This window comes from Ovis canadensis, chromosome 6 (assembly GCF_042477335.2).
Source record: "Ovis canadensis isolate MfBH-ARS-UI-01 breed Bighorn chromosome 6, ARS-UI_OviCan_v2, whole genome shotgun sequence".
Taxonomy (NCBI): Eukaryota; Metazoa; Chordata; class Mammalia; order Artiodactyla; family Bovidae; genus Ovis; species Ovis canadensis.
In genome coordinates, this window is record NC_091250.1 from 111226648 (window position 1) to 111248261 (window position 21614).

The 21614-nt window shown below is 36.9% G+C and overlaps 1 protein-coding gene across 2 annotated transcripts in view; it reads right to left on the reverse strand.

Moving 5' to 3' along the window:
• The window catches only part of ANTXR2 (ANTXR cell adhesion molecule 2), a 175218-nt gene that overhangs the window by 54058 nt on the left and 99546 nt on the right, over nucleotides 1-21614 (reverse strand). For both annotated transcript variants that reach the window (XM_069594457.1, XM_069594458.1), the window contains 2 exons: nucleotides 21125-21292; nucleotides 20751-20831 (listed from right to left, as the gene is read on the reverse strand). In XM_069594457.1, the coding sequence (XP_069450558.1) occupies nucleotides 20751-20831; nucleotides 21125-21292 (249 nt within the window). The remainder of the gene's footprint in view (nucleotides 1-20750; nucleotides 20832-21124; nucleotides 21293-21614) is intronic.

Here is a 21614-nt window from a genome sequence, read left to right on the forward strand (position 1 = left end):
TGTGGACGGTAGCCCACCAGGCTCCTCTCTCTATGGGATTCATATGGTCCACATAAAAAAAATGTAAACATGAAAAGCTTGAGAAACAACACAATGAAATACTTGCTGGATATTGAGTGCTAAATGTTAATCTAATATACTGGAACCCTCAAAAATGGATATGACATATACTTATTCCCCATTATTTCTCCACATGTAACTTGGAAGTGACCAAAGCATAGAGTTGAGCCACTGTCCTGGAACACATGTGAACTTTTTTGTCTTCTCTACCTGCACAAATCCTTCAAGGTTAATTCAAACCTTTCTTCCTCTATAAACTGTCATCTTATCTCCTCATCTGAAGTGCTCTTCCCTGATAACTCAAATAGCAATTAAAGTCTAGACCATTCATTTGGAAATTAATTAGGCAACACATTAGCTACATCTCTTGTTACTGCCTTGAACTGATATTTAAATACCTTATTATTTTATTTTCTATATATGTACTCTTGATCTTTTGAATAGATCAAAAATTTACTGAAGACTATGTACCAAATATTGTGGGAGCTCAAAGACTGCTTAAAAACACAAGGTGCTCAAGAAAAAAGTTACTATTTTTATGCCTCTTACATTCTAATTCTAGCTAATTTTGTCAAACTCCCATTTGATGTGAAATTATAACTGCGTAGCTATAACGACCCTGATGCTGGGAAAGACTGAAGGTAGGAGGAGAAGGGGACAACAGAGGTTGAGATGGTTAGATGGCATCACCGACTTGATGGACATGAGTTTGAGCAAGCCCTGGGAGATGGTGATAGACAGGGAAGCCTGGCATGCTGCAGTCCATGGGGTTGCAAAAAATCAGACATGTCTGAGCTATGGAACTGAACTGATATATATTTTACACTTTTATTTGCTGCATTAATATATAGTATAGAGTATCTGTAATATCTTGTGCATTACTAAGAATTAAAGCAGCAATATTAATTCTCCAAATATAATATTTATCAAAAGCATCACTATCATATATCTCAAGGCGATACAAAAATTGGAGTAGAAAGCTGGAGTAGAAATTAGAATCCATCCAGAATGTATAATGGCTTTATTTTTTTATATTTGTTTTTAACTGAATTTTGCTTGCTTTGCTTTGAATTATAATTGTTGAGGCTTTACTTTATCCTCTATTCCAAATAGATCATAAATTTCTAGAAGGTTGGGGACAAGAAGTAATTTGTTAAGTCATCATTAATTTTTTTTAATGTTTCTCTTAATTAAGATAAAAGAATCTATTGACAATATTATAGTTCATTTTCCTTTCAGCCTAATTTTACTGAAAAGCATTTCAACCAAAAATGAGAAACATGTTTAAATGCATGTTTTCCAATGCATAAAAAAGAAAAATTCTAGCATTAATAATTTTTTAAATTCAAAGATATCCACCAGCAATCTTATAGACCATATAGTTTCATTAATGCCATCAACTATTCCATTGTTTTCCCTATTTCTTATTCCTAAAAAAAGATTTCAGAAACAAATCAGTAAATGTTTATAAAGCATTAGAAGAACTGTTTACTATAAACATAATAAACTAGGCTTTAAAACATAGTTTCGGGCTTCCCTGGTGGCTCACTGGGAAAGAATCTGCCTGTTAAGGCAGGAGACAGGGGATTGATCCCTCATCCGGGAAGATCCCACGTGCCATAGAGCAACTAGGCCCAGGAGCCACAACTACTGAGCATGTGCTCTAGAGCCCAGGAGCCGCAACTAAGGAGCCCATATGCTGCAACTACTCAAGTCCACGCGCCCTAGAGCCTGTGCTCTACAAGAGTCACCGCCACGAGAAGCCCCTGCACCACGAGAGAGTAGCCCCGCTCTCCGCAACTAGAGAAAAGCCTGAGCAGCAAGGAAGACCCAGCAGCCAAAAATAAATAAATACAATGATTTTCTAAAAAAACATAGTTTATAAGGACATTGTTCTCATGCCTTCAGTTACATAAATTATCATTACTATTAATTTTAATATTAGTAGTTTATATGAGAGGGAGCACATAGAATGGTATCTGGGAAATAAGGGAAACAGTATTTCTCATAATTTGCTAAAAAGGTGTTTTTCTCAGCAAAATAACAACAACAACGGTTGTAATGATAATGTCAGCAAGCCTGTCATGAAAGTTTTTCTAGGTGCCTCATCAGAGACAATTTTATGACAAGGAAACCCTGGCCTCACCATGTGAAGTGGAAGGTACATAAAAACCACTCATACCATTACACTGTAGCTATCAACCTACAAACATCAACCTTCAGTTCCTGCTACTTACACGCTAAGGATCTGCCTTAAAAGTAATGGTTGACAGCCTGTTTGCTTCAATTTTCACTAATGTACCTTAGAAGACACTTTAAAAACCATTTCAGTGGGCTCTTGTAGGATGATTTGGGGCACGCTATTTGCAGCTAGATCAAGGGATAAATTTGACAAGTGGAATCAGTTGCTCCATAGATCAAAATGAGAGCTCAAGCAACAGAAAATGATCGAGGAAATAAACAGTAGACTCAATAAATATTTAACTGAAGTCGAAAATGATGATGAAATATTCTGAAAACAAGATTCTAAGAGGGATTCTAAACAATAAATTATATGACTGTGCCAACAGCATCCTAAACTAAAAATATGGCCTTTCTTTAGTGAATATGAGTTTTGATATGAAGCACATTTGGAAAACATAACTTGGCATTGTGTCATAATCTCTGGATGGCACTTTTCTTCTTAGTTTGATTTTATAGATTAGAAATAACCATTGATTTGTAAAAGTTTAATATTAAGATTAACCTGTAAATATATTTTCTACCATTAATTATATCTCACTTCTTTTTGAAAAGAAAATGTTCTATAATTATTCCTTATTTTTGGCCCCTCCAAAATACCTGCAAGTGTCCCCAAATAAATCCACACATAATTTTCTGACTCCAATATTTTTAAAATGTGACTAAAATACTTTACATATACATGCTAGGTATACTGTATCTAAATAGTCACTAGTGATTCCTATGTTATTTAAACAGTTGACTAGTAATTCCCATTTCTATATTGGACTTTGTAATTTAATTTCATCAGTTCAATGCATGGGTCTATAAATTGTAATCAAAACACTGAATGCCTGTCTATATAACTGGCCAATTAACTTTAAAACATAAAGTAGAATTTAAATGGCACACTAATTTTTCCTATAATCTGAAGTTCAAACAAAGTCAGCACCCCTCACTCACTACTCCTCTGTGTGATGCTAACTCATCTGACCTTTCTGATCCTCAGTTTCCTTATTCATAAGCATGGGGATAAGGAAAGTGAGTTGCTTTGAGAATTATGGTGACACACACAAGGTCACTAGCACGTGCCTGGCACATAACTGCTTCTCTATAGATTATGCTGTTTTTCTATTACTGATGATGATATTAGAAATGATGGCCATGTACACTGACTTCCATAGAACTAGCTTAATTTTTTAGTTAAGTATATTATTCAAGTTTTGACTTTCTATACCAGCCACCACAGTTTTGGATCCTGACACTGTCCCAACATCAGTGTAGTCAATCTAAGGCATATGTTACATTGGGATCGTTCCTGATTTATCATTTCTAGTTGCAAATATGAAATTAAAAATTACTGTTTTCAAGTCTTTCTCAGTCAGTTCAGTAGCTCAGTTGTGTCCAACTCTTTGTGACCCCATGGACCGCAGCATGCGATGCCTCCTTGTCCATCACCAACTCCCAAAGCTTGCTCAAACTTATGTCTATCGAGTTGGTGATGCCATCCAACCATCTTATCCTCTGTCATCCCCTTCTCCTCCTACCTTCAATCTTTCCCAGCATCAGGGTCTTTACCAGTGAGTCAGTTCTTCACGTCAAGTGGACAAAGTATTGGAGCTTAAGCTTCAGCATCAGTCCTTCCAATGAATATTCAGGACTGATTTCCCTTAGGATGGACTGGTTTGATCTCCTTGCAGTCCAGGGGACTCTCAAGAGCCTTATTGAACACCACAGTTCAAAAGCATCAATTCTTCAGCATTCAGCCTTCTTTATGATCCAGCTCTCACATCCATACATGACTGCTGGTAAAATCATGTCTTGCTACATCCTAGCATTTCCCAGTAACATCCATGTTGTATTCATAATGAGATATTTCTGATATAGATTTGAAATATTAAAAGTCTAAGAAATTGGTGTTTCAGTAATATTAAGAATTTTCTATTTATAAATATCTAAAACTTTTATCTAACTAATCAAGAATAAGATAATTTTAATATTAGAATAAAACTGCAATCAAACCATTGTCCTCAGAGTTTTATGTTAAAAGTGTTCAAAGGCTAAAGATCAAAACAAATGTTATTTGTCTTCTAGTTAGCTGTAGGGGAAAAGACCACTTAATAAAAGGAGTGTATTTAGCAGATTTAAATCAAAGTGATTGATTTTCATTTAACATTTGTCCACTGTTGTTAGCCTAAGGTAGAAAATCAATTTCAGAATGACCCAACGGGAGAACAGTCCCATGTAGCTATATATATTTAATGACAAGAACACATTAGTATTTCAATGCTTATAATAGTATTAAATAAAAGAAACTTTTGTGTTTAAATTATTCTGTAGTTGCGACACGACAGAAAACTGCCACATATCAAAACGACAATGGAGATAAATCCAAGATCACATATTAATGTCTTCACTTTTGTTTTGAAAGAAGCAGCAAAAAATAGATGTCTTATAGAAAGACAGAAAACTGGCATAAAATTTAAATATACTGCTCTTTTAAATCTGTATCCTCTTTACTTTCTTCCATGTGCAGTTATTATCAATTTATTTAAAGCATAATAGTAGTAAAATATCCATTATGGATCTGGAATCATAGCATTGTCATAGTTATTCAAGTGTATTTTAGAATATTGAGATATATATGCCACTTTTAATTCTTGTAGTAATCTGTAATATGGTTATTTGTATTAATTATTGATGATATCATGAAAAGTCTAATTACTAAAAATGTATGAATTTAACAGCTTTGTAAACAATGAACCAAACATTCTACTGCCATAAATTTTTTCATTCCTCAAAGATTATCAAAGCCTACTGTCCGAGAGCCAGTGCATAAGCTCCTGGGGTTATACTAGTGAGCGTGACAGGACAAGCGACGTATTCGTGGGGAGCTGGCTTGTTCGGAATTAAATAAAAATCAAGATTTTGAGAATTCAAAGTTACCTTTGTGATCATTTATTTCTCTTAATACAAATGAGAACACTGAGGGCCAGAGAGATGAGGAAATTTGTGGCAGTTTTCAAGACAATGTCTTCTGACTCCTAACGCAGGGATCTTTCCAATATGCCACCAAGGGCTTTAGGAATTGCTGTAACTCTGCCCTCCTCTGGGAACTTATCTCTCCATCTCCCAGTTTGTTGCTCCAGCCAAGGAAACTACCTGTAATTTCTGGAATATAAAAGTTATTTCATCCCTTGTGCCTTTGAACATCCTCTTCCTTTGGAGCCCAGAATAGAGGTAGCAGTAGAAATTGCAGTGTAAGAAGGTGTTGAATTACATAACTTCTGAGGTCCTTTATGATGCAAAAGTTCCTTATTCCACACAGCTCATAAAATTTCTGGACAAATTACTGCCACTTCTAATATCAGCTTTTATTTATAGATACATGCAAAGTTGACTTATATATATATGTAATAGGGTAATATGCATGCCAAAGAATGCTCAAACTACCACACAATTGCACTCATCTCACACACTAGTAAAGTAATGCTCAAAATTCTCCAAGCCAGGCTCCAACAGCATGTGAACTATGAACTTCCAGATGGTCAAGCTGGATTCAGAAAAGGCAGAGGAACCAGAGATCAAATTGCCAATATCCGATGGACTATCAAAAAAGCAAGAGAGTTCCAGAAAAACATCTACTTCTGCTTTATTGACTATGCCAAAGCCTTTGACGGGGTGGACCACAACAAACTGTGGAAAATTCTGAAAGACATGGGAATACCAGACCACCTGACCTGCCTTTTGAGAAACCTATATGCAGGTCAGAAAGCAACAGTTAGAACTGGACATGGAACAACAGACTGGTTCCAAATCAGGAAAGTACATCAAGGCTGTATACTGTCACCCTGCTTATTTAACTTATATGCAGAGTACATCATGAGAAACACTGGGCTGGATGAAGCATAAGCTGGAATCAAGATTGCCGGCAGAAATGTCAATAACCTCAGATATGCACATGACACCACCCTTATGGCAGAAAGCAAAGAAGAACGAAAGAGCCTCTTGATGAAGTGAAAAAGGAGAGTGAAAAAGTTGGCTTAAAACTCAACATTCAGAAAACGAAGATCATGGCATCTGGTCCCATCACTTCATGGCAAATAGACGGGGAAACAGTGGAAACAGTGTCAGACTTTCTCTTTTTGGGCTCCAAAATCACTGCAGATGGTGACTACAGCCATGAAATTAAAAGACGCTTGCTCCTTGGAAGAAAAGTTATGACCAACCTAGACAGCATAATACAAAGCATAGACATTACTTTACCAACAAAGGTCCATCTAGTCAAAGCAATGTTTTTTCCAGTAATCATGTAAGGTTGTGAGAGTTGGACTATAAAAAAAGCTGAGTGCCAAAGAATTGATGCTTTTGAACTATGGTGTTAGCGAAGACTCTTGAGAGTCCCGTGGACTGCAAAGATGTCCAACCAGTCCATCCTAAAGGAAATAAGTCCTGAACATTCATTGGAAGGACTGATGCTGAAGCTGAAGCACCAATACTTTGGCCACCTGATGTGAAGAACTGACTCATTGGAAATGACCCTGATGCTGGGAAAGACTGAAGGCAGGAGGAGAAGGGGACGACAGAGGATGAGATGGTTGGATGGCATCACCGACTCGATGGACATGAGTCTGAGTAAACTCCAAGAGTTGGTGATGAACAGGGAGGTCTGGCATGCTGCAGTCCATGGGGTCACAAAGAGTCAGACACAACTAAGCGACTTCACTTTCACTTTTCACTTTCATGCATTGGAGAAGGAAATGGCAACCCACTCCAGTGTTCTTGCCTGGAGAATCCCAGGGACGGGGGAGCCTGGTAGGCTGTTGTCTATGGGGTGGCACAGAGTCGGACATGACTGAAGCAACTTAGCAGCAGCAGTAGCAACCTTGGCAAATGCAGTAAATTTCTCTGAGTCTCATGTTCTTCATATATAAAATGGAAATGAAATGACACCTAATTCTAAGCACTAACAGCTGAACACACCTAACTGAACATACCTAAGACATTTGCTGGACTTCCCTGGTGGCTCAGAGGTTAAAGTGTCTACCTGGAATGCAGGAGACCAGGGTTCAATCCCTGGGTCAGGAAGATCCCCTGGAGAAGGAAATGGCAACCCACTCCAGTACTCTTGCCTGGAGAATCCCATGGAGGGAGGAGCCTGGTAGGCTACAGTCCATGGGGTTGCAAAGAGTCGGACCCAACTGAGCGAATGTACTTAGTCATTAAATCATGTCTGACTCTTTTGTAACCATCGGGACCATAACCCACTAGGCTCCTCTGTCCATGGGATTTCCCAGGCAAGAATACTGTATTGAGTGGCCATTTCCTTCTCCAGGGGATTTTCCTGACTCAGGGATCAAACCTTTGTCTCCTGAATTGGCAGATTCTTTACCACTGAAGCACTGAGACACCAGGGAATCACCTAAGACATAGTGCTCAGCAATTAGCTGAATTTGAGTCCTAAATCCTTCCCATCAAGAGAAAGTGTTCCCTCTTTCCTGAAATTATGAGTATCCTCAACAACCGTGATGCCCTGTTGTCACCCCCATCAGATGCATAAACACACTCCACAGGCATGCCTGCATGCACTCTATGTATTCATGTATGTCTGATCTGCTAGTCTGAGCTTTAATTATCTATCTAAATATTACTAAGAAGCAAGAAAGACCTCTAGACCTCTGACAAATCAGGAAAAATATATGAAAGCCATGAAATATCAGATTTTTAGCTAATTAACCTAAGTTGGTATTTTTTAAAAAATGCAATGTCTATGAGAAAAAAAAGTGTTATTTTGTCCAAAAACCACTTAGTCATTTGACAACCCATCAGGTCTCCTATATTATAATGTTCACGTGATTCTTTCTGCAACTCATGATGAAAGACTACACATAAATATAAAAGCATTGATACTAGATTATCACACACACACAAAATTATCTCCACTCCTGTCCCAAATTTCATTTGGTCACATCACTAGCCAGCTCCAAAACTTTACTGGCTCTCCATTGCCTATAAATTAAATTAAAATCTAAACTCTTGATATCTTCAGATTTTTGCATTGTCTCTCCAATAATTAGTGTGCAAAATAGGTAGACAGATAAATACTATGTTTTATCTTATTTATATTTAAAGTTAATAATAAAAGGAAGAAAACACTTCTGTAAAGAATAAACATTATATATCTCAAAACCTAATTTGGGATTTTAAATTCGTGGACAATATTCAAGTCACTGGCTATAACCAGCTACTGCAATTCAGTTCAGAGTCATCAGAAGAAAGATATACATGTAAAAATTAACTTAGTGCATTATATACTTTTGTTATAGACCTTTTCATTTGTCCAAAACATGGAGAATTTGAAATATAATTCTGAAATCATAATTCGGAGGCTTTAAGCCATACCTGCTTTTTGGCGATTTTCCCTGGAAGTACTGCAAGCCTTATTCCATAACCTCCTTGGCCAAAATATTCACAATTAACACAGTTAGTTGCAATTTCACACTGAAAAGTATCATGGAATAATAATGGAGATTTAACGGCAAAGTAGGTTAAACCTGACAAACATGAGTAGAACAGCCAAGTGGGGAGAAAAAAAGAATTTTAAAGGAAAGGCTGCTTAGTCATTTCAAGGTTCGTTTGTTTAATTCTAATTGATTAGGGCTGCAATAGAGGAATATGGAACTATACAAATGTATAATTTGTAGTTTAATATTTAAATAAACACTAATTCTATTGCCTGCAAGTTTTTCAGAAGAATAATCTCTTTCTCATTCATTTCTTTTCCATTTGCTTCTTTTCCCACTTCTGCTCATGATCTTTCCTCTTTCTACTTCAGCCCATAATCTGACATTTCCTCTTCAGTGAAGTATTTTGTATTCTGGTAAACATGAAAGTAATATTATTCAGATTTACTGATGTTGCTATACCTAGAAATTTTATTTGGATTTATTGTTACTTGTCTATAATTCCTAACTGCCCTACAGTAACTGTCAAAAGGTGAAGGCCTGAATATTAACCCAGGGAAATCTTTGAAAGATGTAAATGAAAATATTTATGTAAGATAAACACACATACACACACACACACACACACACACACACACACACACACACTTCTCTCCCTCCTAAACCTTTTATCTTATAAAAGAGCATCTGATGCCAAAGCATGAACAGTATATTAAGGACTTAACTTCAGTATTAATAACTCAGATTTAAAACTCTTGGCAATTAATTAAGATTAATGACAGAAGTCATCCCTTTCTCCCTAATGTAACACTTCCTCCCATCTCTTCAATTCCCCACTCCACTGACCCTTCCATGCTCATTTCAGGCTGTGAAAACCTCAGGTCCTGAAACTCTGATCCTGTTATGTGCTGCCTTTTTACCTGAGATTAATGAAGTAGACATTAGCAAATTTACAACCAACAGCTCAGACAGCTGCCCTACTTTAAGCAGTTAATGGAAAAGAATCTAATCTAGTTAAGAGCATAGGACTAGTTCATAAATCTGGATTCAGAGAATAGACAAAGCCATCATGCTTCTTCTGGAGAGTAGGGACTGAGTTCAGTTGTCAGCTTTCTGGTCATTTTGTTGAGAAGAGCCAGTGTTTCTATAAACTGGACTAATGAGACTCAGAGCTAGCATAAGCCACGTGTATGCTTGCACAGAAGATGATAATGCAAGAGACTGACATCATAATGTATGATTTCACTGGGATAAACATACATCTTATAAGAATTCCAGCCACTGAAAGTTTCCTTGGATCAAATATGAAACAAAGAGTAAATCTGTTTGAAAAAAAAAAAAAAGAAGAATGCAACTGCAAGTAAGAAAATAATAAACATATCCCAATAAAAAGAATTAATAAAAATTATAAGCCTTCATCTATTCAGAATTCAACCTAAGGAGAAATAATTGTGTCATGCTCTTATAACTCAGAAAATGTTCAACATTTAATTATGAATTAAAAATTAATCATTGTCCCTAAATGATAAACCTTAGCTCCAGAGAAATAGCATGTTATGTATCAGCATCCTCAGTCATACTATTATAAGAGACAATTCATATTTGTCAAATTTAAGAATTGGCCTGATGTCATAATTTTCTCAGTAGCTTAGTTTCAGGATGGAAACATGAAGGTAAAATTATAAGTCCTGCTTAGAAAAAACTTTTTAAGTTCCACAAAATCAAAATATGTATCTCTCAAGAATCAGTAGAGTTTACTACATAAATTCATCAAGAATTCATCTTAATCAATTACAATAAAGCTAAAAGGGACATTAAATTACATAATTCTGTTCATTTAATCAGTACCTTGTATACATTATAGAGTAATATTGTGATTTTTCGGCATGAGACATCATACTCAGAATAAGTTAAGGTCTTGTCTCTGCTCAATGAATTGTGGGAACCATGAGGTCTGTTCAGCCTCAGCTTAGATGCAGCAGGGGAAGGGTAGCTAAAATAACGGAAATAAAGTTAATATATGAAAAACATACATAAGGAATATGCTAATCCAGTTAAACACAGAGAATGTGGTAATAATACAACATTATACACATTTTCAAAGACAAGGAAGAGGAACTGAGGAAGGAGGCCAGAACTGTCTAAAACGGTATGTATCGTGACGAGAGCAAAGCAGTGAAAATCTACGTGGTCTCTGGAGAAGACAGGAAGAGAAAACTTAAGATCAAGGGTTAAACTATAAGAATCAAACAATGTTAGGTGATAGGAGAAGGCAGAGAAATGAAACTGTTAGGCAAAGATAATTGGAGAGTAATCATTCTTTACTACTGACCTCTAATCCGTATACTATGTATATAGATGTGTTATTTGAATTGTTTATTGAAGTATGTCACAGATTTACTGTCAATCAAGATAGGATATAATATGATATGATATGATGTATGTGTGTGTGATTGCAAACCAAACTGTGCTTAATACTGGTCAGGATTATGAAACAAAATATACAATATATATTATTTTCAATACACTAACCTGCTTTTGAAGAAGCATTATGGGAATCTAAAGTTGTTTAGAAAATTAGAACCACCTTTTCCCCCCATATTTTGTAAGTGAAAAGAGTTCTCTAGGGTGAGAAACACGAAGTATATCAGTGAACAAAATTATTTTGAAATGGGAAAGCATTTGTAAACTATTCCAATTTTATTAACTGAAAAAAAAAAAGCACTAGGAGAAAAAATTTTCTTATAAGTCTTTGAAATAAAATGAGTTAATTTTAATCCAAAGTCAGATAAATAAAAATGGTAAACAAGTAAATGGCCATTGGCATTCTTAAACATAATTTTTGCAAAGTCTGAATAGTAAATCATTTTTATTTTTTACCTCAAAGTTTACAACAGTTTCAAATTCCTCATATATTAGAGGCTGTGATTTGATTCAGAGTGGAATTAGGGAAGAATATAAGATTATGTGAAGCAATTTTAAAGATGATTTACTTACATTATAAATGCATATTATAAAAATTATAGTGTTTTATTTAGAAGTAGAAAAAGAAATGAAAGTTATTTAGCCAAAAATGTCATTTATTTCTCCTTAAAAGTATACATTTATACAATGTATTAGTATAAATTCATTTTTAAAAGAAGGGGACAATGAAAGCTTCGTACTCAAGCCAATTTCCTTAACTGAGTTACAAAGGTTTCCTTGAACTGAACTTATAAATGGGGGGCCTGGTAGACATAAAGGCACCATCATTAAGCTCTCTGTTAAAGTAATAAACTGTCTATAAAACAATGCACTTTTTCCCCTCATTGGACTATATCCTTTGAGCTCTAAATTGAAAGCAATATTTAACATATGCAGAATAATATAAATTTCTGTAAATTATCAGAAATTGTAAGGTGACATTTAAATAAATATAATCTATTGTAATTAAAATTACATAAGGGCTACAGAAAAAGTATTTAAACACAGAAAAAGAAAGGTTAAAAATCTACCTTTGCTGACATTTCTACTCCCACTTGGATGATTTAATTAATGTTCTCCAGGTGCTTAACAACAAAACTGTATATGAGCCTAAGAAAATAATGTACTTGGCCAGAGGGGGAGCAGAAGACAGTGGAGGAGGAAGACAGTGGAGGAGGAAGACCGAGAGATCGCCAGCCTCCCCACAAATACAATAATGCATTTGGCCATGGAACCAATGTTAACAAAGTTGAAATTTTTAAAGTATTCTTTTAGTGTGCCAAAGCTCACTAGTGATAAAAAAAAATAAACCAGAGAGAGAGAGACTTATTTTTAAACTCAGTGCATTAATTCAAGAAGAGGATATTTATATTAATTTAATAATTTTTGTCTCATGATTTTCTAAAGGTTGCTGATCAATTCTAATCAAGAAATATCTCTACCTAAACTTACAAATTAATATATAACATACATATGAGGCCACTAAATACATTTTGGATCAGAGGGGTAAAAAGCCAATTAAATATCTAAGTTCTACTTATACTTTGGTTGAAAAAATAAACCTTTGGGGTAATTTAAATGATTAAAATTTGCATATTCTGTTTTTCACTTTGGGGAACCAAATTGAGTTAACACTTTTGCCAGCTTATATGCATAATTAAGCAACAATTTTATTTAAGCTATGAAATGGTATCAAAAAAGCACTCTATTTTCTGAATGTGCTATTTTCCACTGAAACAGACATTAGTCGAAGACACATACACTGAAAAATATGTTCTGTGGGATTATATATACACATACATTTATATTAAACATTATACACACACATATATATACACACACACATAAATCAGTAGAAATTGTAACAATGGTGTGTTCATGACATGAGTTATTCTAGTAAAAATCTGTCTTTCAAATATGTGTAAACCAAAGTTAATCCTTTCTGCTAATTTAAGTGGGATACTTAAGGTATTTTAAGGATGCCCTGAAATGTAATGACAAGAGGTAATAAGAACTGGGGCTTTCCTGATGGTCCAGTGGTTAAGACTCCATGCTGCCAGTACATGGGGTAAGAGTTCAATCCCTAGTCAGGGAATTAAGATCCTCACGCATGCCATGGGGTACAGCCAAAAGATTAAATAAATAAATCCACCTACTAAGGCTGTTTTCTGAGGGGGGTGGGGTGGGGAACAGGAGAGAAAGATAGTAAGAATGGAAAGATACTGGTGGTAACAAAAAGGATAGAAACATCTACTGGTACTCTTTTCAAGTGCTGTTGCATTGTACTTGGCATAAAGGACCATATAAAATTTCAGATCTTATAGAAACAAAATGTAAGCAATCACTTAAGTCACAAAGTATTTATGTGGAATCTAAAAACAAAGTTTAAGAATGCAGTTATTAGCAGCATAGTTCCAAGCACTGAAGACATCTTACACATTAAATCGTCAGAGTGAAAGCTTCAATCTGCTCAGAAACATCCACAAGTGGTTTACAAATATGATGCGGAATTTAAAGGCATCCTGGTATGAAATCGCTGCCTTCCAGGTGCCTCTTCAATCTGAAGATGAAGTGGTTTGATAGCACAGAGTGCTGCTTTGTAAGCATGAGCGTTTATAGTGATCCTTGGGATGGTAAGAATCCTTGAAAAAGCCACCACTGAAGAGGCGAGGCCGTTAAGTTTGGAGCGCGAGAATTCAGAAACAGGACTGACAAAGGACTGAACCTAAATCTAGGTCTGGAGATGGAGGCCAGAGGTCCAGCCCGAATCACCTGCCCCTGAGGTTCTCAGGCTTCTCTGATGCCTTCTAAATAAACCAGGGCTACCTATGTTCTCAGACTGGGTTTTGGTGGGAGAGTTTGTCTGTAGATTTTTTTAAAAATCAGAGGACTAGCACTGAGTTCTGTTATAATTAACTTTTTTTTTTTAAGCAGCTACCATCAATCATTTTTAAAAATGAAAATATCTGCACAGTTAATGGAAGTCCTCTCCATGTAATAAACTTAGCTTAACTGGAAACTCGCTATGCACCTATATTGCTTATTTCACCACCAACTGATGAAAACTTTGCCAAGTGCTAGCATTTCTCCTCAGGTCATTGCACCCTGGCTGCCCTCACTCCAAAGGCCACTTTGGATCAGCTCCTTTCCTTTATCTTCGTGGCGGCCCAACTCGATCCTCAGGTGAGGCTGCCTAAATATTATTAACCGTAACAGTTTATATTACCATAGAATCCTTATTACCTTACCATACCCCGGAGCTTTACTTGTCAGACTAATAATTTTATGAATCTGTTGTGCCAATACTGTGTGCGGAAAATTATAAGTTTTTGCAATATTCTCAGCGAATTATACAAATCCTTAGGATTTTTTTTCCGGCTGAATCTAGGTAGTAGAGAAGGAAACTTCCTTAAAAGGGGGAAAAAAATGCTTCCATTAACATGTTATTCTTACTTTTGATTTTTAATACCCAACTATCGCCATGCAGCCTTTATAAATGAGAAGAAAATTAAAGTCAGTGCAATTTTCTCAATTTCGTCTTACTAAAATTTAAACACATCTGGCAAGAAAACCTAATTCTCTTTCATCTCCGTGTAATAAAAAGCCCTAAGTTTAAAAAACAAAGACATAGTGGGCATACTTCACGGGTGTTACTACCACCAGCATTCTTTTCTGGCCGTATTTCAATTTCTTTCTGCTTACTGGTGAAGGAGGGACTGCGGTCTGAAGGTTAACATAACCTCGATGACAAACAAGAAGCTCCTTGGAGACTGACTGGGTTTGTGGAACAGCTCCCTAACCCGGGCCGCGCTTTCTTCTTTGCTTTGCTGCTTCTCTAACTCTCTTTTCAAATAGAAAAAGAAAAAAAGAGAGAGAGAGAGAACGCCTGCTAATGCATCATTTATAAATTACCTTGTTATGGCAAAAACAAAACACCGCTTTGAAAACCAAACAAACGCCTGCTGCAGACCCCAGCCCGTTTGATGGAGGCCCTTCAAAAGAGTCCCCGGCTTCACGGAGGCTGTTTATGTGGAGACTTCGATCGGTACCTGCTGTCCCCCGTCACTCCCTGGAAACTTGGCGGCAGATGTTGCCGCGTTAAGTTGTCTCTGAAGTGGCTTTCCGTCCTCGTCTCCCCACCGCCACGGAGTCAAACTGCATTAGATCTCTTTATTCGCGCCTAAGGCAAGTTCGGGAGCGCAGCTGTGTCCACCCCCTGCTCCTACCTTTGGTGTTTCAGGCCTCCAGGCAGCGAGAGGGAGACCAAAACGGTCCTGCCGCTCTCAACTACCTCCGCTGACAATCCGGCCGCTCGCTGCGGGCCGGGGGAGGCCGCTGCCGCCGCGGCGAACAGATGTCGGCGACAACCTGCGAGCTCACACCTGGACGCGCCGCCCGCACCTCGCGCCCGCGCGCTGAAACATTCATGACTCCGAGGACCGGCGGCCGCCATCAAAGCCCGGCCCCCGGGCCGCCCGCAGCCCCGCAGCCCCGCCGTCCCGCCGCCTGGCGGGGGCTGGCGGCGCCCACAGGTAGCCGGAGCGCGGGGGCCGAGCAAGAGGTGTCTGGCGTCGCTTTGATACTTGATGCCTGAACTTCAGTTACTGGATCAAGGACTTCAGTTCGGCCGCGAATGCTGCCACTGAGCCCGCTGCGGCCTCGGAGCCATGAAAGGAGAGCCATTTGGCTGGAAATTCAGCGTGACGGGCCTTGCAGGGGAAATGTGCGTTAATTCCGGGTTTGGTTCTATGGACGCTGATGTGTTTATGAAGCTAGACTCTCAAGAGGCAGAATCTGCAGTAAACAATTTATAAATCCATGACAGGATGGGTTTTCGAGGTGGAAAACCACACTGTTGACTAAGGGGAGGCGGTGTTATTTTGGAACCATCAGCCACAATCTGAAAACAATGATGCTTTATTGTCTCCCAAGCAGTTTTGTTGTGTCTTTCCACCCCCTCCAAAGAAAGAGCGTGACTATTACTTTCTTTAAAATTGAGAAATGAGAAAGTGTTCCCATTTGTTTCTTGACAATATGCAGCAAAACTGCATCCATGCCCAACGAAATGAAAATGTTTGCAAAAGTCCTCCTAATCTCTGCAATGTACAAATTGCTTTAAACACACACAAACACACACACAGACACACAGCTTATACCATTATGCACATATTTCACAAGAAGCATAGTCAAAAGTAAACACACTCAAGCCTTTACAAGCACAGGAAAATCACAAAATTATTTGTGAAATTTATTCACCAGTTTGTTTGTTGATAAGATTAAGTTTTTCTTAAAAAGAACTGGCCTTGAACAGCTAATAACATATATTCCAATGAACTATTTGATATGCAGAGACAAATCTTTTTAGTGGGAATCAATATTGATACATATATATACCTATATATACTATATATATAGTACACATATAGAAATCTTTCATGAGTTGTCTGAGCAGTCAGAGATCTGTATTTTAACTTAGTTTTATCAAGGACTGATTGGTTTCAGAGAAGTCAAGTTGAAGATAGAATTTTATCCTTCCTTATGCTGGCGGAGCCTAGTCATAGGTAAATCTAGCTATCTAAATGTGTCAAAAAAAACACAAAAACCCTCCAAGACTAATTTTCTCATTCAGTGATTATGCCCCAGCTTGCCTCGGAAATCCAAAACAAAGAATAGGCAGAAAACTAGAGGACTCTGCTACTTGGACATCTTCGTCTTCTAAATTTAAATTTTCCTCTACTGCAGGTAATCCTATGAGATAAACCATATCTATATAAACTAAGTTGATAAAAACCTTAGAGTTCAGATAGTTTAATTTTTGAGAGCTTACCTAACTAGCCACAATAAATAGAAGGTTACAGTGAGCCATGGTCTTCTTCTCCTGCATAGATAATTATGAAAGCAAAGCATCCCATCTTACTATCATACATAAAAATTAGCTGTGCCAAATATGTTCTGTATCATTTATTCTCCTCCTATCTCTGGGTCCTCAGTGTCTTACTAGGTAAATTAAGTTTCTCAAATGAAAGCTATTCTAAAGCAAAAGAAAAGTACTAGAATTTTAAAAATATTATATGGTCTTTTTTAAAAAATAAAATTTGGAGGATGCTGGCATATCAGCACAGATTACGCCATGTACCATGCAGACAATTTTATTTAGAGAAATAATTAAATATTACTTTATGGATAATAATACTTGATGTATTCCAGTCATTGTCAAGTTTTTAAAATAAAGCCCACCAAACATTTACTAAGATTAAGTGTCCTATGTTTGATGCAGATTTTTTGGGGCACAAGTACCAAAGTCCCATGAGTTGGCCTTATCAATAACAGTATTTACTGTGCTCATGAGGAAAAGAACAGAGCAATTAAAAGACTTCAGAAGAAGAAGCCAGAAAAAATATAAGCATAGAGTATAAGAAAAGCTCAAGCTAGTATAAGAAATTAGCATATGGAGGATGGGAAGTTAATACTGGAATTAACTCTATCAAATAAAGAGGACCTGGTAGATGATACAAAGGTGACAGAAACTCAGATATTCTTAATAATCTTTGTGAAACATGAAAAACGGGAAAATGAGAAATAAAAAGCAGGGAGGGCAAAGATTTCCCAGGTTGTCTAAAGGGAAAAAGTTATATGCTGTGAACTATAGGTCTGACATCAAACCCTAGTCTAAAAAAGATAATAAATATTATAAAAGATCATAGCAAGAATTAGAAGTAAGAAAAAAATCATGTCACAGTTACTTGATTTCCAGGACCAAATAATTTTGCATCATTGATTCGGTCAAATGGGTGAATACTCCTCCGTCCATGGGATTTTCCAGGCAAGGGTACTGGAGTGGGGTGCCATTGCCTTCTCCGACATAAATATACATTATACCTTAAATACAGAAAACTAATAAAATTTATTAAATATCCTTGTGAAGTGAAGTGAAGAACTGAAGTCGCTCAGTCGTGTCCGACTCTTTGCAACCCCATGGACTATAGACTATCAGGCTCCTCTGTCTATGGGATTCTCCAGGCAAGAGTACTGGAGTGGGTTGCCATTTCCTTCTCCAGGGGATCTTCCCGACCCAGGGATCGAACCCGGGTCTCTTGCATTACAGGCAGATGCTTTACCCTCTGAGTCACCAGGGAAGCCCAAATATCCTTGTGAATAAGATGGTAAACTGAGTTAATACTATTGTGGGCTTCCACCTTTACCATATTCATTTCAGTTAACAGTGTGGAGTGTCAATCTGTGTGGAAGGTGCTCATGGAGTACCCCACTGAGGTCTGAATTTGAACTAAGTAACAAAACTTTGTAGTTGACAAAATTTTGGAAGCAGCAAGGCCATCAAGAATAGGTATTATGAATAAAGATTAAATCAGACTGTGTCAGACACACACTGAATCATAATATATATCTGATGGAAAAGCAAATCAATTAACTGAACCAACAATTGATATTTACTAAGTTTAAAGTCCTGCATTTAAACAAAAACAAAAATTATGATTTAAAAATCATAAATCACATATATAGGTGAAGAGTGAAAAAAGTGGTAAACAAAAAACCGGGAAACAATAAAAGTTTACTATATTTTGTCTATATTTTTTAAATACAAAATCTTTTAAAATTGAAAGTTTTGTGTTAATTGTGTCACTAAAATACATTTGGAAGAAAAAACTGACCTGAACTAACTGGAGAATATTTATGGTCTATTATTATCCACCTGTACTAATCAATATTTCTGTAACAGAATGTCTCAACACTGAGCTCAGGAGATGATGCTTTCCAAGTATATAAACATATATACGGACTGTATCAGATTCCTAAAATCTGAAAAATTCTGAGTTTTGAAACAATTTAACCTCAAGAGTTAGGATAAAGGTTCTAGGATTATATCAGACAGAAGAATGAGCAAATTTTCAAAAAAAGAAAGGAATTTTTGGTCAAAATAATGAAAGCTTTATTCTGCAATCATGGAAAAATAAATGATGCTTTAACTTGCTGGGGCAACGTGTAAACTATTCTAGCACTGTAATCTAAGAAGAATGTTAGATTTACTTGGTATCTAACAAAGTGTTTGGTACATTTTAGACATTAGATAGATATTTATTTGAATTAATGAAAGAATGATTATAATGCATCATTCAGAAGCACAAATATATCAATTTATCCAAACTCAAAGATTTCTTCTATTCCCAATTCATCATTCTGGCTTGAATCCCCAACCCCCAGACTATCTTTTATTCCACACATCACTGTTCTTGGCTACCTGAGAGATTTTGCTCATGATGCTTCATCTGTGGAAATACTCATTCCACCTAGCTCCACCTGATGAAATCTTATGCAAAAGCTGCTGCTAAGTCGCTTCAGTCGTGTCCGATTCTGTGTGACCCCATAGACGGCAGCCCACTAGGCTCCCCTGTCCCTGGGATCTCCAGGCAAGAACACTGGAGTGGGTTGCCATTTCCTTCTCCAATGCATGAAAGTGAAAAGTGAAAGTGAAGTCGCTCAGTCGTGTCCGACTGTTCGCGACCCCATGGACTGGCAGCCCACCAGGCTCCTCCATCCATGGGATTTTCCAGGCAAGAGTACTGGAGTGGTGTGCCATTGCCTTCTCCGATGCAAAAGCTAGCAGGCCTCTATTTTTTATGAAACATTCCCAGATTCCTCCAGGAAGAGTTAATGTCTCTTCCTCAATGTACTCAAGAGTACTTGGTGCTTATCTATATATGGCTTAGATCATGTTCTGGAATAAATTTTATTTTTGTGTGTATCCCAAAGTTTCGATTTCTTAAGGGCAAAGGCTATCATCTGTACCCCCCCAATATTACCAGATGCTTTACTTATGCATATTTATAATCTATAAATTATTGAAATTAGTCAAAATTAGTACAAATGAGAAAAGGCCATAAAACTAAATTTTAATCATGAGAGTTAAAGGAATATAGAAGGTTACTGGTAAGAGTGTTGGAACCACTCTCTTGTCTTTGCTAATACATCTTCAGTGTTACCACTATACCCAACACTTAAAATGTTGAAAATTAATGTCTAAGTTGGGGGACAGAAAACTAAGATGATGCATGAAAACAATTTTAAAACCTATGAAGCGAAAGTCTGGCATATTGAAGAAGAGAGTTGCTATATGTCGTTTGAGAAGCAGAACTCTAGATTATGCATTAATTTGAACAGAGGCACAAACGTCATTAAATACAAGAACTTTGTATTAACCACAGTGGTTTGGTAATGAAAAAGCCTGCTTCACAAACCACCTAATTCTCTCTACCTATGGTCACAGCAAAGGGTAAATGATCTGTTAGGAATATTCCAGGAATATTTTGTCAAATTGGTTTTCTAAATGGTTGAACTCAGATGTTTTTAAAATTATCTCCATCTCATAGAAGTAAAATCTTAGATTTAGATGTTTTGATAGTTTAAACACCACGCTAGAATCATATAATATTAAATATAGCTTGGTACTGAAAATATTAATCTCATCAATTATTTCATCCTTAAAAGAATAATCTAGCTTTTTCCCAACACATCCCAGGTACAAACCTCATCTCCTTCCTGAGGTCGCATCAAGGAAACTCGGTCATACTGCCTCCGCAACAAAGCCCAGAGCGCGTCCAGCCGACCCTAAAGGGAAACATGATCTATAAATCTCTGGGAAATGTACTCAACCTCTGCTTGCTAGATAAATGAGCTAAAATGAAGAAGATAAAGCCTTTTCCTCTACTGTCATTTCTTTCATAAATTAAATGAATAAGTAACAAAAACGGAGTTTCTTGTTGCTGAGAAATGACTCAGTTAGTCGTTAGAAGGTAAATTGGATGCCTGCTGTTTGATATACCTTGGTCTTCCTTCAGAGAGACTAAAAGGATTACACTTTAGGAAGCTGCAGTTAAATCCCACAAAGTCTGAACAGTCACCTTAATTGGCGTGTACCACTTCGTCTGAGGAGGCTGGTGTGTGGGTTTAGATCGAGGTGGTCTCGGTCTGACGGGTTCCTCTGGTTCTTCAGGAAGGGTTACCACAGCATTTTTGGCTTTCTCTAGCCTTGCGCCTTCTTCTGTAGATCCTTTATCACCCCAACGAACCTTTAAAACAAAGGGAAATATTGCTATCAGACAAACAGTGGCCTAGGAGAACAGACTCTTGCTCAGCTGGTTCTTGGCTCATCACCTCAAAGTCAAAAGATGAGTAAGTAACCTAACTCCAAATTTCTCTTCTGAGATTTAAGATTTTTCACCACTCCTTATGTATTTCGTATCAAGATCCTAGAAACAAAGACCCTTTATAAAAATTTGGCATCGATTAAATTTGATACAACCATTTCTCCATTGTTTCAAATAAGGAGTTAATTTTTATTTTACAAGGGAAATGTATAATTCTATTCTCTAGGTATGTTCTCCTTCTAGC